Source organism: Aphelocoma coerulescens, chromosome 2 (assembly GCF_041296385.1).
Source record: "Aphelocoma coerulescens isolate FSJ_1873_10779 chromosome 2, UR_Acoe_1.0, whole genome shotgun sequence".
Classification (NCBI taxonomy): Eukaryota; Metazoa; Chordata; class Aves; order Passeriformes; family Corvidae; genus Aphelocoma; species Aphelocoma coerulescens.
Genome location: NC_091015.1, coordinates 58571947 through 58588104, shown reverse-complemented (window position 1 = coordinate 58588104; position 16158 = coordinate 58571947). Strand labels below are relative to the sequence as shown.

At 37.4% G+C, this 16158-nt stretch overlaps 1 protein-coding gene across 5 annotated transcripts in view; it reads right to left on the bottom strand.

The window, feature by feature from the left end:
* Positions 1 to 16158, bottom strand: part of UBP1 (upstream binding protein 1) — a 51892-nt gene that overhangs the window by 3924 nt on the left and 31810 nt on the right. For 2 of the 5 annotated variants that reach the window (XM_069007716.1, XM_069007718.1), the window contains 11 exons: positions 15911 to 15987; positions 13581 to 13686; positions 12875 to 12981; positions 11515 to 11667; positions 11243 to 11353; positions 10606 to 10713; positions 3936 to 4039; positions 3213 to 3267; positions 2930 to 3023; positions 1548 to 1638; positions 789 to 895 (listed from right to left, as the gene is read on the bottom strand). In XM_069007716.1, coding sequence (XP_068863817.1) covers positions 789 to 895; positions 1548 to 1638; positions 2930 to 3023; positions 3213 to 3267; positions 3936 to 4039; positions 10606 to 10713; positions 11243 to 11353; positions 11515 to 11667; positions 12875 to 12981; positions 13581 to 13686; positions 15911 to 15987 — 1113 coding nt within the window. The remainder of the gene's footprint in view (positions 1 to 788; positions 896 to 1547; positions 1639 to 2929; positions 3024 to 3212; positions 3268 to 3935; positions 4040 to 10605; positions 10714 to 11242; positions 11354 to 11514; positions 11668 to 12874; positions 12982 to 13580; positions 13687 to 15910; positions 15988 to 16158) is intronic. The other 3 variants (XM_069007719.1, XM_069007720.1, XM_069007717.1) reach the window with 2 other exon arrangements.

The window sequence follows — 16158 nt, the reverse complement described above, 5'->3', positions numbered from 1 at the left end:
TCTATTTAACAGTGCTAGAAGCCCTTGGCAGCTCCATGTTTGCACATTGTTCTGGCTGAAGATATCCTGAGGGAAAACATGTATTTGACAGCAGCAGTATTTATTTACAGATCCTCCTCCACCTCAATTCTTGCATGGAAAATCCACAAGCACTACTGCAGTGGCCCGTACACATTTCAGCTGGGGAGAGAGGTCTCTCAAAGCCAAGAGCAAGAAAAAAATAATTTCAAATAGATCCATTCTCTTAATTGTAAGAGTGACATGAATTTATGAATAAACAGTTACATTCCCATCTGTGTTGAATCAACAGCTGTCAGGAAAATACTAAAATGAGGAGCCCATTCACTACTTGGCTATTTTTCCTTGTCCAGGCTCTACAGTTTTAGTTCAGTTGCACAGAAAATGACAGCAAAATCTAACAGAAAATGGGAAAAAATTGTTTTATTTGCATGTAGCTTTTACGTGTACCTACATTTATATGGTTGATACCTTGTCTGTAACAACATGCACAGCTGACTCCAGAGCTCCTCAATTCACTACCATGTACCTAGTTAGTTTTATCAAAAGACTGAAAATGCTCAATGATTTAACCTTGAGAGGTTTCAGGTTTTGTTTGCTCTGTGCTGTTAAAGCAGTGATACCTCTGTGACACAACTTCCCGTGATTTCTTTGAACACCAGAAACAGCACCTCAGCCTCTTCAGTCTCACTTTCCCCTTGCCACTTCTCCCGTTTTCCTGCTGGAAGCCCAGGCGCGGCCTGCTTTAAGCCCCGCGTGCCGTACCGTACCGTATATTGCACCGTTGCTGTCTCCGCCGCCCGCGTCCTGTCGTTCCAGTTGTAAGCTCTGTAAGGGCTCCTGGCACACGTAGATTGTTAAACGGGGCCTCACAGATCTGCAAGCCAAGGACATCACACGTCAGAGGAAAGGCACCGTGCGCTGCAAATACAGAAGCTGATATGCCATAAATGGAGCTTTGTTATGCTAACAGGACACTTGTTATGTTTTTTCTCACCGTGCCCAAAAATATTAAATTAATCTCTAAGTAAGTGGTGTCTCAGACGCTGCTGCATTTAAACAAAATTTCAATCCACTCAGAGCTCCTGAGGACGCTGCTTGTTGGACTCCTGGAACAGGACTGCTGAGTAACAATGGCAGTTCTTCCAGAAGGGCCATTGGTACAGAACGCCCATTTCAGACGGAATCAGACACTCCCGGGACGCTGCCTGTGTTAGCACTCAACACCTCTAAATTCAAAAAGCCTCAGGTTGTTCTTAGCTCTCTGAACCACCAGTTTTGTGTCTTGGCAACAAATCCATCCATATCCAAGAAACTGGCAGGGCCTAACTGCATGGGTGCAGCCTTACAGCCCACCTGCACCTCACCTGGGCCTGCCCTGAAGGTGTGCACAGGAGGAGAGTTTTAAACACATTGCTGCCAACTCCTGAGGCAGATCACACCAAGACCTCTCCTGACACTAACTTCCCAAATCCCCAGTTCGAGAATCCCCCATCTAAACCCACTCAGCCTCACAGTCAGCACATCACCTGGATTTCAGTGCATTATACAGCCGAATTCCATCAGCTGGACCACAGATTTGTACCAGATCTTCTCTTGTCAGCTTTAATAAATCAGCACCTGGACAAACACAAGAGGATTTAATGAAGATTGCTGTAGCACATGAATTCTTTCTACAATAAATTGTATGTTCATTTAAACTGAGAGTAACAAACTTCACCATGACAAAAATGGAATTTGGGACACAGGAATAAGTAAAATTCAGACCAGGCTCTAGTGAATGCCAAATAAATCAATGTGTTTTCCAAAGGTGGTGAGTTACACTTTATGGTGTTTACAGCTTTGAAACAGTAGGAGTCTGCAGAGCACATAATTCTGTGGAGATAGATGACTGTTCTAGAGACAAACAGTGATTTTTGCTGGCATCCAGGGCAGTGTATTTTGAATACATACAAAATATAGAGCAAAAATATTCCATGGTTTGTCACTCAATGAATTCTCTAAGGCATTCAACTCATCCATCATTTCCTCTGTGCACTTAAGTTATTACAATGCACTCGAGTACAGAAGGTGCTGCTGAAGCAAAAAATGGGAGAACGGATTCTTCTGAGAAGCAGCATGAGTGTCAGCACAGAAAACAACACTGAAATATCAGTCACTGTAGCAGATGAGTGGGAAAACAGGAAAAAGAATAGTCTTTATGCATGAAAATACGCCACAGACTATCCAGCAATGTACAAATAAAAGCCAGCAAAAATAATTTAATCATAGCCCTTAAACACTATAATAAAAAACCCCAGACCTGAGGTAGTATAATAAAAGTCACATATACCACACCTCCTTCTTCAAAAAAAAGTAGCCAGCTAGTACTTGACTTTTGTAAAGATAATAATGAAAAAGTAGAAAAGTTTTCCAAGGGTCTTTGTCAGAAATTTGGTACTAAAGTTTATTGAGAAAGCTCAGCAACCCTCATGATACAAGAAACACAGGTCAAAAACTAACCAGCAGCAGAAGAATAAGCCTTCCCAGAGAAGAAGCCTGGTACAAAGGGAATCCTGACAGAAGCATGAGCTAAGCCAATAGGCAGAGCTGGCATCCTTCACAACACTGTCCCCATCATGTGCCACCGAAGAAAAAGGAATTTTACTTATGGTGTGTACTTTGTCATGCCACCCTTTGCACAATTCTGTGGAAGACTGAAGAAGCAAACAGCAAAACACAGCCCCACAAAGTGCATCTATTGCCATGTCTTGTGCCCAGACATACAGTGGGAAACTGCACTGCTCTTTAACAAGCAACTTAGTAAACAAATAGGTAAAAATATGTATATCATAATGTTCTTAGAGAACTCTTTTCCCACACAGAACTTGCTCAGTAACACAAAGAAAGAAAAAAAGTAAACTATAGATACCTGAGAAATTTGAAAAAAGCCTTGTATAGGCAGAGAACCTATTCTTGAGCAACCACTGCTGAGTTTCCTGGATTGTGGCTGAAGGATGAAGCTGCTGTAAGAAACAAGATTGGATATGATAATTTGGATACTAAAAAACCCAAACAAAACCCAAGCCATTAAAAAAAAAAATCTCCCTCAGTTCAACACTTTCTTAGTACCTATTAACATCAAATGTAAATCAAATATTCTGACACAGCTATACAAATACAGTCACGATCAATACCAGAAAGCAAACACTCACGTCTCCTGACCCTTGAGAGGTTCCATCTCCTTGATGATTTGGGGAAGAAGAATTGCTACAGATTGTAAAACAGAAAAAAGTATTACTAGAATTCCATAAACCAAAATATTTAAGCATTGTTGAAAAGTAACTTGAAATTCCCAAAACAATAAATACCACAGTTGAAAGAATTAAAATACTGAAACTTGTTAAAAGTAAGAGAAAGACCATTCCACAGTATATGGACCAGACCATACCACTGTAAATAATTTTTGGATGAAGTGCAAGTTTCGTTTCAGTAGTTTAATTAACGCCTCAATACAAAATGGTTTCACCAATGCAATTTTTGTTGAAAAGCTTTTGAAGATATTTGTTGTAGGGTTTTCTTGCAAATTATACTGTGTATAATAGAAATGAAGACTGTTCTTACTGAGAAAAGCTAAAACTAGTTTCCATAGACAAGGATTAAATTACAGCAGTGAAAAGGTAAAGTATTTGCTATATGACAAAGGACAAGGAGTTGTTTTAAAAAATAGTAGTAAAAAAGAAAAATGGTGAGGCAGAAGTAATTACCTTATAACTGAACCATGTGATACAAATGGGATACTCTAAAATTAATATATAGGTCAAAACAATCTCCCAGTTTCCCAGTGGAAACAGAACACAGTTGAATTTACTCAGAAAACATTCTGAATAAGCCTGATTAAAATGTTGCCTTTAATGGGGTACAGAATAGAAACCCACCTGTCTGGGACACTGTAGGTGTTATGCTGAGCAGAGGTGAAAGTTGGAGCAGGAGTAGGACTGTTGTTTACAAATGTTGTAGGAGTATCAGGCCATGGTGAGCACTGAAGATAAAGAATTAAAACTTAAGTTTCTCTGGACAATACATTTTTTACTCTGATGCACACTTCTGTCAAAGCCAGGGGTTTATCCACAGCGTATTCTGATTTGCAATTCCAAATAAACACTCCCTCTATCCCACACATTACATGCAGATATTCCAGGCAAAAATCAGCTCTGTTTTATCTTGCTTTTTTTATGAAGACTTCTGGAACAAAAGTCTTTTATCCTGCACAGGGTGAAAGGGCTGTTTAAACTACAGGGATAATGACACGACAAAAAGCGTTCAGTAAGAGTAAGTAAAGCTATGAAGCTAGATTGCACCTTGTGGATAAATTTAATGTCTCTGCCCTGAGAGCAATCAAATACAAGCAGAATTTTCAGTAGAAATTTTGTAAATTCAGAATTTTAAATAATTTACTGCAGGACTAAAATTATGCTTAGTTACATGGACTGCTTTTTCTGAACTGCTTGGTAAACCAGAATTTTTTACACAAACTTAAGTCATCACACGTATATGGTAAGACAGCTGTCAAATTCTGACAGTCTTTTTTTGGATATTTTTTAAAATCATCATGATAAAGCTTTTCAAAACAAGGCTACCTTTTAGTGCTCCCAACAGTATTAAAAATACAGTATTTTAAAGAAAAACAAAAAACACCAAACAGGTTTTTATATGTTCAAAGACGTGATTAAAATGAGCAAGTAGCCCAAGATCAGGTAAGTTAAGACCACTCCTGTTAAGACAACAAAGATTTCTGATATATTTATCATGCACCAGCTAAACACCTTGTAAGAAATTTCCAGATTTATATCACAGCCCTGTAGAACAGAGGAAGAAGGAGGAGGGAAACTAAGACTTAATATCAATGGAAACTTGCTTCAACAATTTTGTGTTGAAAAATCCTTCCTCTGTCTGGGGGAAACAGTAAGTAAGTGAACACCAGCTGGCATCTTCTGTAAGAGAGTTAACAACATTTCGGTGCTGAACCCCATTTTTCACTTGTCAGCATAAGATGGCAAGTTCCCCAGCATGGCACATGGAATTAAAATAAATTTGTCTTGCATGCAAATAGCTTAAAAATGAGGAACTTCCTTTATCTGTCTGAGATTTGACTCAAAGCAGGCATTTTTGTTAGCCACAGTGTCCAGACTTTGATTATGTGGTCAAAGCCACCCTTTGGGCTACAAACAGTGCCCCCTGCACAGAGCATGCTCCTCTATGACCTTGCAAGGTGACACTTTCCTCCTCCAATTTTGTATATTCCCACCTGTTGTCTCTCTTCTCAAGCTCATTTTAATGTTACATTTAAAATGTTACATTACATCAGGTAGTTAGAAGTAGCCTTCATTCCTTAAATATGTGGTCCAAAGCTGTAGTTTTAAAATCAAAGCTCAACATAGTAGTGTTAACTTTGTTCTTCTGAAATATTTTGGAAGTGCAATTAAAATTCTTAAATTTTGTGACATTCTCTTCCTAAATTTTAATCCAAGATGTTTATGTGGACACACAAATCCAAGTTTCACACCCTTAGCCACCATTCCCTTACAAGATTCTAGCCACCATATATTTAAATTCAGGGGCAGAGAAGAATGCACTGGTGCCAGAGGACAACTTTTGAGCCATTCCCAAGGTAGGTATTGCAGTCAGTGTTTCTGTCCTTCAAACCCAGCTGAAGTTCTTCACAACGAAGCTCTGGGTTTAAATCCAGAAGAAGCACATTTGAAGTGTTCAGAAAAAGAAAATCCAAACCTAAAGTAAGTTGCCTTTCTTCTCCCATAAACTTGCTTTCCTAACTTGTCTCCTATGCCAGCAAAAACACCACTAACTATCCACTGAGACTCAACAGGCTGGTTAAAAGAAAAAATAAATAGTAAGTGTAATATTACTGCAACACATCTATTGCCTCCATTCTCCTTTTTCTGTCTTACAGGTTGTGGAGGGAAAAATGAGTATTTGAGCACTGAGATAATTCTGAAAGGTTCAAGGAACAAGAAAATCTTCCAGCAATTAACCTGAGCTGATTATGCTTTTGGAATCACTCTCATGCACAAAGGTCCTGCACTTCACAAACTGGACTAAGCAAATGCCTGGCCACCAAATCCATTAACACTACAAAGACTAAGCAAGGATGTCTTGTCTTTTCTAACATCCTGCATGACGATTCTGGATTGAGGGGGGTGAGGATTACAAGGGAAAGGGATCACAGAAAGTGACACTGCTTCCCTGAAAAAGCAGCTGCCATTGTCACTGTCAGGGACAGAACACTGGACTTCATCCTTGTGCTCTGATAGATCAGGATATTTCTTATATTCCTAAGCCAAAACTGAATTAACCAAAGGACATTCAGCAAGCTAATGATGCTAATACAGAAGTCCCTGACCAATGGACACAAACCTAGGAGAAAATGTCACCCTGTCACAAGGAAGCACTCAACTCCATAAAAAGCCCTCACAGAAAAGAAGAGTGGCATTTTATCTTTACCTGTAATAAACAACTAATATATACTGATGAATTTACCAAGATCATGTTTTTGAGGTCTCAAGACTAACTGCCCTTCATTACTAGCACACTGCTACTGATACTACTATACTCCAGAAACTGTCTTATTTCCAAACATGGATTAATTCAGAAGGAGAAAACTATTTTGGTTTCAGATGTTGAACAGCCTTCTGTATAGGCAATGAATGAAGTTATGAAGTTTTCTGAGTTAAAAAAAAAAGATAAGAAATCTTTCTAAGTATGACTTACCAGATTTAAGATATATAGCATTTAAACTCAGAACATTCCTAACTGCAGAGGAATTGCAAAATCTCACATTATTCTAAGCCATGGTTTAATGTAATATCCCTTCCTACTCCCAATATACCGGAATCTGCCCAAATTTGTGCCTTACAAGAGAGCAAAACTGAACCTTGGCAAAGAACTCCATACTATATTCAAAGACCAAATGAACATGAAAACAAAATACAAAACCAAAATACAGTAAGTCTAATTTCTTCTCCAAGTTAGACTTAATATATACTTGGACACACAGCACCTCCTCAGAGAATAAAGCATCCATTTTCTTATACATGGTATGGAGCTTTTTCAATCTTTCACGTCCATAACTTAATGTTCCAATTTATTTCAAGGTCTGTATCTGGAAGTCTTTTAACTTCCATGTGCTCTGTAATCAGCTCTGTCTGCAAAAAATGACCATTTGACCAAGTTTAATCAAACAGTAGTGTATATATTCTAGCTTGTGACATATAATATACACTAATATAAAAATCAACCAAAACACCACAGACAGAAAAAAGTGCAAAGGCCCAACTACCACAACACAAATTTTCCCACTTTTACAAATTCAAAGCAGGGGACAGAAGCTGGTAGGGTTTTTCCCCTTTTTCATTACAAAAGCACTAAGTTTTACATACTAAGAAGGAAACAAAGTGTCTCCTTCATAAAATGGCCCCTGAATGAAGGTCACCTGTATGTAAACATCCCCTCTGAGGTCCAGAAGGCAAGGTTCAATTTGTAGCCGTTTATATTTACAGAAAAAGTTAACACTCCGTAGTTTGAAGAAGAGTCTAACAAGCAGTTTAACTGTGTGTCTTGTCTGTTTGGACAATACTGAGATAAACACTGCAGAAACTGCAGAGAATGCACTGAATTTCAATACATCTCGTGAATTCAGAGAAGTAATGGAAAAGCTTATCTAGATGGCATTTGTAGGAAAATAAGTGATACGGGAAAGATGGGTGATGGTAGTTAGAAAAAACCCCCTCTGGTTCTTTGAAAGGACAGAAGAGCAGAGCAGAACGACCAGTCAGAAAGGAAGCTTCACCAAACTCCTTGCTTTGTGTTAGAAACAAATACGAATTAAATTGGAAAGAAAACACATTAGGTTCAATGTTTTCTGGAGAAAGCATAGTAAGAAACCAATCTGTCCAAATCCAATTGTGACTGAGCTGGAAATAATCACATAGGAGAAAAAGAAAAAAAGAAACAAAAATGGAAATATCTAACAAATAAAACAGCAAAATCTTGGGAGAGGTAAAATAAAAAAGCCAACATACAAAATGTGATGCAAAAAGCAATAATGAAAAGGAAAGGTTAGGTTAGGTGTAGTAGGAAGACAAGAATTCACAGCTTTAAAAAGGCAGAGAAATATAGATTGGTTTAACATTAATGTCTGGAATTCAAGAGAAGGTAACAGAGTACTATTTCTGGGAATCTAGGAAGCAGCACAGACTAAGGAACAGTCAGCAGTCTTGACTGCACCTAGTAAAATACATACCAAACAATTCTGGTTTGGGTTTTTTTTTTCTCTAATAGAGCTACAGCTCCTCCAAGACATGTGAAGCAAAAAGATCCATCATATAGAAACACATAACATGTGAAAGAGTGTCCAACTCATACTTAAACATAGGGAAACACATCTTCACTTTCTGTCTCAGCACCTCTGTGACAACAGTACCGCATATACGGAACATTTGATCTGCACATCTCAGGCAAGTCTGGAAGCAGCCAAAGCTTCTGATGGCCACATTTGGGAAGACAGATTTGCAAGGACAGAATTGCTTTAAGTAGAAAATTTATCACCCCTTTTTACAGGGTCCATATTTACAGGGCCCACAAGAATAACCCTGTCTGGTGACAAGAGAGAAAGGCCAATGAATTGGCCTTCAAGATGTAGATCAGATACTCCTTTTCTAGATCAAGCAAACAAGTTTTACATTCAACTTCTATATTTAATACCAGTACTGAGTGTGTAGCAATTACCAAGGCTTCACTACGAATACAGAAAAAATAGTGCTTCTTGGTATTTTTTGTGGGCTTGGTAATTTCTAACAATTTTGCTAATGATAAAAATCATTGTAATGATGGAAATACCATGTGTTGAAATCTGCAAACAATACCAAGTTAGCAAGGCTGAAAGCATTTCATGTAACATGGATAAAATTCAAAATGGTCTCAACAAACTGACCAAATTATCTCAAGACAGCATCTTATCACAGGCAGATGAGAAACAGGAATAGTGAGCTGCACAATTAAGAGAAGTGGAAAGCAGTACATAGCTGCTATTCAAAATAGGCTGTGGGTCATTATCCTTTGTGTGCTTTGGGAAAGGCATCAGAAGTCCAGTAATGTCCTACCTAAGCTTTTCTTCACTACAGTTGAGGTAATGTAGAATTAAGGTAATTCATAGAAGCTTAGTCTTCCACGAGATTGTTAAGGAAGGGTTAGACAACTTCTAGGTAGGATTTAGCTAAGGTTTGTCCTGCTCTGGACAATGGATTTGTCTTATCTGTTTAAAAATACCTTTCTCTATTATTCTTCCTATAAGCAACAATCATTCAATGAAATACTTGTAACAGCACGAGAGGAGAAAGACACAGAAATCCCTCCAAGGACAAGCTTCAAAAGATGCTTTATAAGCAAAAGTGATAAAAGCCTGTTTTCTCCTGCCTCTCCCCCAGGGCCAGCTGGAACAAGTAAAAGAATGCACTGCCAAAGAACCATAAAGGTGCACCTTAAAATAAAGAATAAAAACCAAAAAAACCCAACAGAATAGTAGAAGAATAGTAGAAGGTAAATTCAGACAGCATAGTGCATACAGTAGTTTTGGGTTCACAAAACAGAAAATCCAAATATACTCCAAAGAACCAATGTGACTAATATTGCTTGTTCCTTCCCACCCACTTACATGGGTTATAAACAAGAGGCATACGCTGAAGTATTTTATAACCTAAATATAAAACCTTATACATCACTTTCACAGATCATAAATACAAACCAAATCATGCCTGAGGGACAGGAGTCAGACAGCCATTGCTTAAGCACTGTTTGGAAAGAGCTTCAGCACAGTATGCCTGTTTGAAGAACAGTCAAATAATTGCCTTCCACAGTCACATTATTAATTGACATTTAAACCTGCCAAATGAAAGATGTGGAATTGTTCCTCCTTAAGGAACAGCATTTAAGAAATCTAAAATGCTAATAACCCTTGGCAGGACGACTGCACAGGACATATGTCAGGGAGGGCACAGGATACAGGTCAGATTCCTTCTGAGGTGCACATATAGGGTTAACATAACACAGATCATGAAGATGAGCTGACTCTTCTGAACTGCATTAAACCTGCTTGGAGCACAGTATGTAGACGGCTAAAAGAAAAATCACTAAGAAGCATCTGCAACACAACATGGCTTCTTAAAAGTACTGAGGTACATGAAAATTTCTACTGAATCTAAGTACAAATAGGAACAAACCACTAAATGTCACTGTTCTTACTTCCACTAATTACACATGGATAGGAAAGAAAAAAGCTGTTTCATTTAATGCCATATAAACTGAAAGTTCTTGACTTTTAAGTTACACAGTCCCTCTGCAACAGTTTAAGTGTTAGATTTAGGAAGGATTCCTTTGCTGAAAATAAACATGGAGTAATTGGGATACATAGAAGTGAATAAAATTAAGACACAGCAATCAAAGTATTTTTACTTTACATAATGGAAGTTTCTCCTATATCTAACACTGCACAAGGTATCTTGCATAATCAAAAGGTAAGCAGAAGTCCCTTACACTGCCTCGCTTTGCCAGAGAATCACCGTAGTCTGCTGGCAAAGTCCGCTTGCTGGACTTTTTCTGCTCATGTTCAACTGCATCTTCAATTATAGGCTCAAGCCTCATCTGGACAAACACCAAAGATGTGGATCAATTTCTTTTCATTATACAGTGAGGAAAGATCTAAAAGCCTTTTTAAAACTTCTGAAATATTTAGAAAAATGCATAGAACTCACTGATGTTTTAATAAAAAAACCTACTGAGGCTCTGGCCTTAAATTCAGTAATCTCTGAAAAATAGACTTTGAAGCTCAAACTTGGAAATTAAACTTTAGAGTCCCCCCTTCTTTTTTCCTTTTCATCTGCAAGATTTTGAAATCTGTATCAAAAGTCTTGCTCAAGGGTTCGATACAGTCAGTCAAACAGTGTTCAGTCTAAAGTGTGTTTTAATACAAGCATCTACTGAGTATCTAAATCCAAGTTTACTAAACAAAATCTTAAAATTTCATGTTGCTGCTTGCTGGAAAAGTTTGTCAAATAAAAAGCTTATCTGTGCAGAACTAATTCTTCCCCAACCCTTCCAAGACTGCAGCTAAGTAATGTGCTGTATCTACATATAATCTCTTCAGTCAGCAGATGCAATTTTATGTTGTTACCTCTGTAAGAACTGTGGTGTCATATGAAGGCTGATACTTCTCTTTCTCATGTGCAGTTCTCTTTTCCATCTTTTCTCTGTCTGTTTTCTGTTTTCTGTCTGCTCCTTTGGGCTAAAAATGAACAGTTATGTGAACATGAACACAAGTGGAATATGGTTTTATAACTGAAATTTGATCTCGGATATGAACCATTACAAGCAGTAATATAACGATTTCCCATATGTTTATGAGAACTTTACTTAGAGACTTAAGGATCTGTTTTCTAATGTTACCTTAAAAACTTTGATTTGACAACTGGCTGAATGTAGATGATCTGTATATTCTCCATTTTCAGTCTGTTTAAAGGTGTCAACCTGAATCCTAAAAGGAACTCCTTTCTCTCCTCCGTGTTTACGAGGGGTAAATTCAGTGCTGATACAATGTACCTGAAAAAAAACCCAATGACCAAACAAAAAGGACCCTCAGAAGCATTTCAGGCATGAACTTTATTATGTTACCCACATCACATAAACAGCTTCTTGTAAATATTAGCAGAGCTATAAAAGGTCACTGACTGGAAGAGTTTTTCATCTCACGCACCCTCATCTCATTTTTCAAATTTGGGTATTTTCAAATATGCCCAACTCCTTTAAAAGTCCACAGACCTTTTAATCATGTGTGTAATTGCTTCAGGTGCTACATCAGAATGAAGACTGGGTTTATAAGCTATAAAGACCCCTTAAGGATATCTAAGGAGAAAATCAGGGCAATACAAGGAATTATGAACAATGTCACTGGAGTGCTCCCAATTTTTTGCTTCCTTATGGAATTTTAAGCGAGCCTTTAGAATGAGTGAATTATACTTGCATAATATCAGTTCCATTTTCAGTTTTTTATCTTTCTTATAAGGAAATGCATTAAAAAAATTTTCATAATTTATCTCACAGTTCTTCAAGATGACCACATTTTAGCAATTAGGTAACTCTTACTAAAAAAAGTATCTTTTATTGTACTAGATCAAAGTTAATTTACTGACAATACAGAATTTAACCTATTTTGACAGCCAGAGTAAGGAATATTGCTACCTGAAACTTTACACCTATACTTTTTTTATAATGAAATCAGATCCGAGACAAAAGTAAGCAATGTGAATATGAACGTTCTATCTAAATAATTTCCAAACAAAGGACGTTCAGTTGCCCTGAATATCAAATACACAAATAATAGAATTCCTATAAGGAAACCTATTGACATAGTAAGAAACATCTTTTTGAGTGTCTGATTTAAAACCCTTTTTTTTGTAGGACAATAATTTTCATTTTGAATCCTTAAGCCAAGCTTCTGCTGGAAGTAGTAGTGAGAGTTATTGAGAGGAATGTAAGTTAATTCTTACACTTTGTACAACTGAATAGTTTAACCATGAGAGCTTTCTTCAAAGAGCTTTTTATCTATATTTTTCTATAAACCAAAATTAAACAGAAAAAACCTTACTGGGGACTCTAATAGACCTGTGAACCTGTGTTTTTTCACAAAGATGGTATTTAATGGCCATCCCACAAATAATAAATCAAGAAGCTTTGCAGTTCAAATATACTGCTGTTTGTGACCTGAAAGGCACCAAACACAGACATCCAGTCAAATAAAGTTTCAAACCTGAATAAAAGCAGATGTACATTTTGTTGGATCCCATAAAAATTCAACTGCATTGAGCTGGCTTGGATTTGTCTTGATATCAATGACTCCAACAGACATTGGAATATCTATTAAAATAAGTAGCATACATTTCAGAACAATCATGCAGCAAGAAAACACTATAAATAAATTGTAATAAAAGGTTACCATCAGCATACACAAGGTAGGATGGAAAAATGTGGGCTTTGGTAGCTTGACCAGTTTCTTAGAACTGATACACAGAATATTAGTATATTCAACATACAGAGTGCTCAAGGTTTTGGGTGCTTTTTCATTCTCCTCCCCTGCTGCGATCCCTGAAGTCATGCACTAAAAATGATCAAGTTACACAAAGTACCAAAACCATGTTTGTACCATTTTCACAGTCTAAAAGAGAAAGTTACTTTTGCCTGTGTTCTAATTACTGCAACACTTAGCAACCAAAATTAGAAAGATGATCAAACGTGTAGGGTTGCAGAGTTGCTATCTTACTTTAACAGCACTTAAAAGTTCGGAAAAAATGTTAAAGTGGTAAGAACATTTATATTCAAAATACACACTTATGACAAAGCAGCATCCAGAAATCTGGTCTGTCCTTTTTCACCAGCCCCAGCATAAATGTGAACATGATCAATTTAAATTTGGAAATTGAATTCCATAGAGTGGCAACAAATAGAAACAATTGTACCTAAGTCGAGAAGTCTGTCCCCAGGGCGGTTCCACTTCCAACCCTCTAGCTGCTGGTGCTCTGTATACTGCAACCTTCTGTCATGGAACACAACTCTTATAATGCTCTAAAAAAGAAGAAAACAAGCCTGTGATGAGCCACAGAGTCACTACACGTTTAGAAACAGCCTAAAGATAAAGCACTAAAACACCCCAAAATAGCCACAGTGCCAATAAATACATATATACAGCAAAAATTCTGGCAACCATCAGTATCCCAAAATATTCCAGAACACAGAAATAGAACTGAGCAGTAGGAGATACTTGAAAATGTGGTAAAAATGCAAGGGAGAATGACGTCTGATCGGATACTCTAAAGGTCACTATGAATTACATACAGTGAACTGAGCAACACCGACAGCACAGTATCAACGCTGTGTAGACAACACCAAATTATTTAAGAAAGCAAATACCAAAGATTCCATTTATTATGAAAAGTGGTGAATATTACTTGATCATTCTTTCACTGGGAATTCTCTGAATTTCTGTAACACATTTTAAGAAACAAAATAGGAAATTCCCTTCCTAGTACTTGTAAGATATTTACAAAATATCTTTGATTTAATTAATAGAAAGAATTTAAAAGTTCCAAATAAAAAGTTCCAAACTTTCTCAACTACTCTAGATGAAATATTCATCCAGAACAACTACAACATAATTAACTTTATTCAGCTAGAAGCAATTATCTAACAATACCTATTTTTGTAGCCAGTTTTGGTGCTGCTAAATTAATGCACATACAAAGCAATTTGTTCCCAGAGGCTGGGAAAACCACTGTATACATTGATTGTTACCCAACAAATAGATTGCAGACAAATTTGCATTTTTTTTTCCATTTTTCTACAGTCTTCCTTGTACTAACAGCAGCTAAAAGCGTCCACAAAACCCAAGAACTTTTAAATGGAGTGCCTCTTCCAGATGGATTGCATTTCCTTGGGTTTATTTCAAAGATAACAGAAAGCAAATGTGTGCGTGCATGTACACGTACGAACACACACAAACACACCATTCCTTCTGCACTGCTAACTGGCAAGTTTGGAACTTGGAAATATCCACAGCCACCTTCAATGCCATGAAACGACTTCTTTGGTAAAGTACTGGGATTCCAATATTTAATTGTCCAAAGGGGAGAATTTATTGATGCAGCATTACAACACCTTGCTATGGTAAAATTTACTTTTCTAAACTTTTACACTGCTTTGCCCTAGTCTACCTACCGAACGACTCATCGCCCACATACAAACCTAGGAAATTACAGCAGAGAGACACCCCAGGGCTACAAGGAAATAGCACCTAAGGGGGCAAAATAGTCCACGTGCTTATTACAGCAAGTCACCATGCCAGGTTGTAAAACGTTTAATTACGCAGTTCTCAAATCCCATTTTTTTTGCTCGTGCTTAACTCTTCCTGAAATGATCCCTGAACAACCACCCCACAAACAATTAAGAACAAGGCACAGGACTCTGCAAGCAAGCCAAAGCTGACAAATTACAGAGCCCAAAGCTGGCAGGTAAAGATTCAGCCTCCCCCAGGCACATTGTTCTGGTGCATTTATCAGCACCACTTTCAAAGTGACTTTAATTGAAGTTTTTCCCTTCTTTAATAATACCTGAATAAGATTTTTTTGATAATTCAATAAAATCAATAATCATCAGGTCCTTAGAAGAAAAATCCAAACCCCTCCATCACTCTATCAGTTCTTTTAATCATTCATACTCTTAATTGGGTCATTTTTCAGTTTGCCTCATTTTCATAGCTCATACAATACCTCAGATCCACAGTACTTTCTACTAACATTAAAGCACAAGGAGACAAACCTGGAATTGAGGAAAGGGGCTCAGCTGTGGAATAAACTGCTCAACAAGCAGCAAAATTAGAGATCCATTTTCCTATGGATATATCTCCAATATCCCACTGCTGCAAAACTCACAGGTTGGCTCCATGTGTTTTCTGCAACATTTCTTAAGAAACACGCTCACAATACCTCCACTTCTATCTAAATGATCCTCTACCTTCGTGTCACCTCTCCTAATCACTTGAAATGGACAATGTGATGGCTCAAAAGACACTGGATACAAAATCTACAGACAACTATCTTAAGTTTTGCATAAATACTTAGGTCTTCAGTGCACACAAGTGTGCATTGGATACTCATATCCATACGTTTTTATTTGTAAACATCGCTGGTCCACATATTCTGACCAAGTACCTAGTGACAGCAGAAAAAAAAAATCCATAAAATAGACAATCTCTTGTTTGTTAGTAATGCTATCTAGTGAGCTTAAAACTCACCTTCACCAGTTTTCCATTGATCTCCGGTATGTCTCCAGCTTTCCGATTATCTAGCATCCGTATCTCATAGGACTGACCTTTAAAGAGAAAAAAACCTGCATCAGTAAAAGAGTAGGAGCACAAGGCTATTCTGTGTTTAATGCATTTAGATTACCTTTGGTTCACAGCAGACAAGGACACCAGTACCTGAAACCCGAGTTTGAGAGATCCAGATAGCAACGTGCACTTCACAGAATGCAAATTAACAA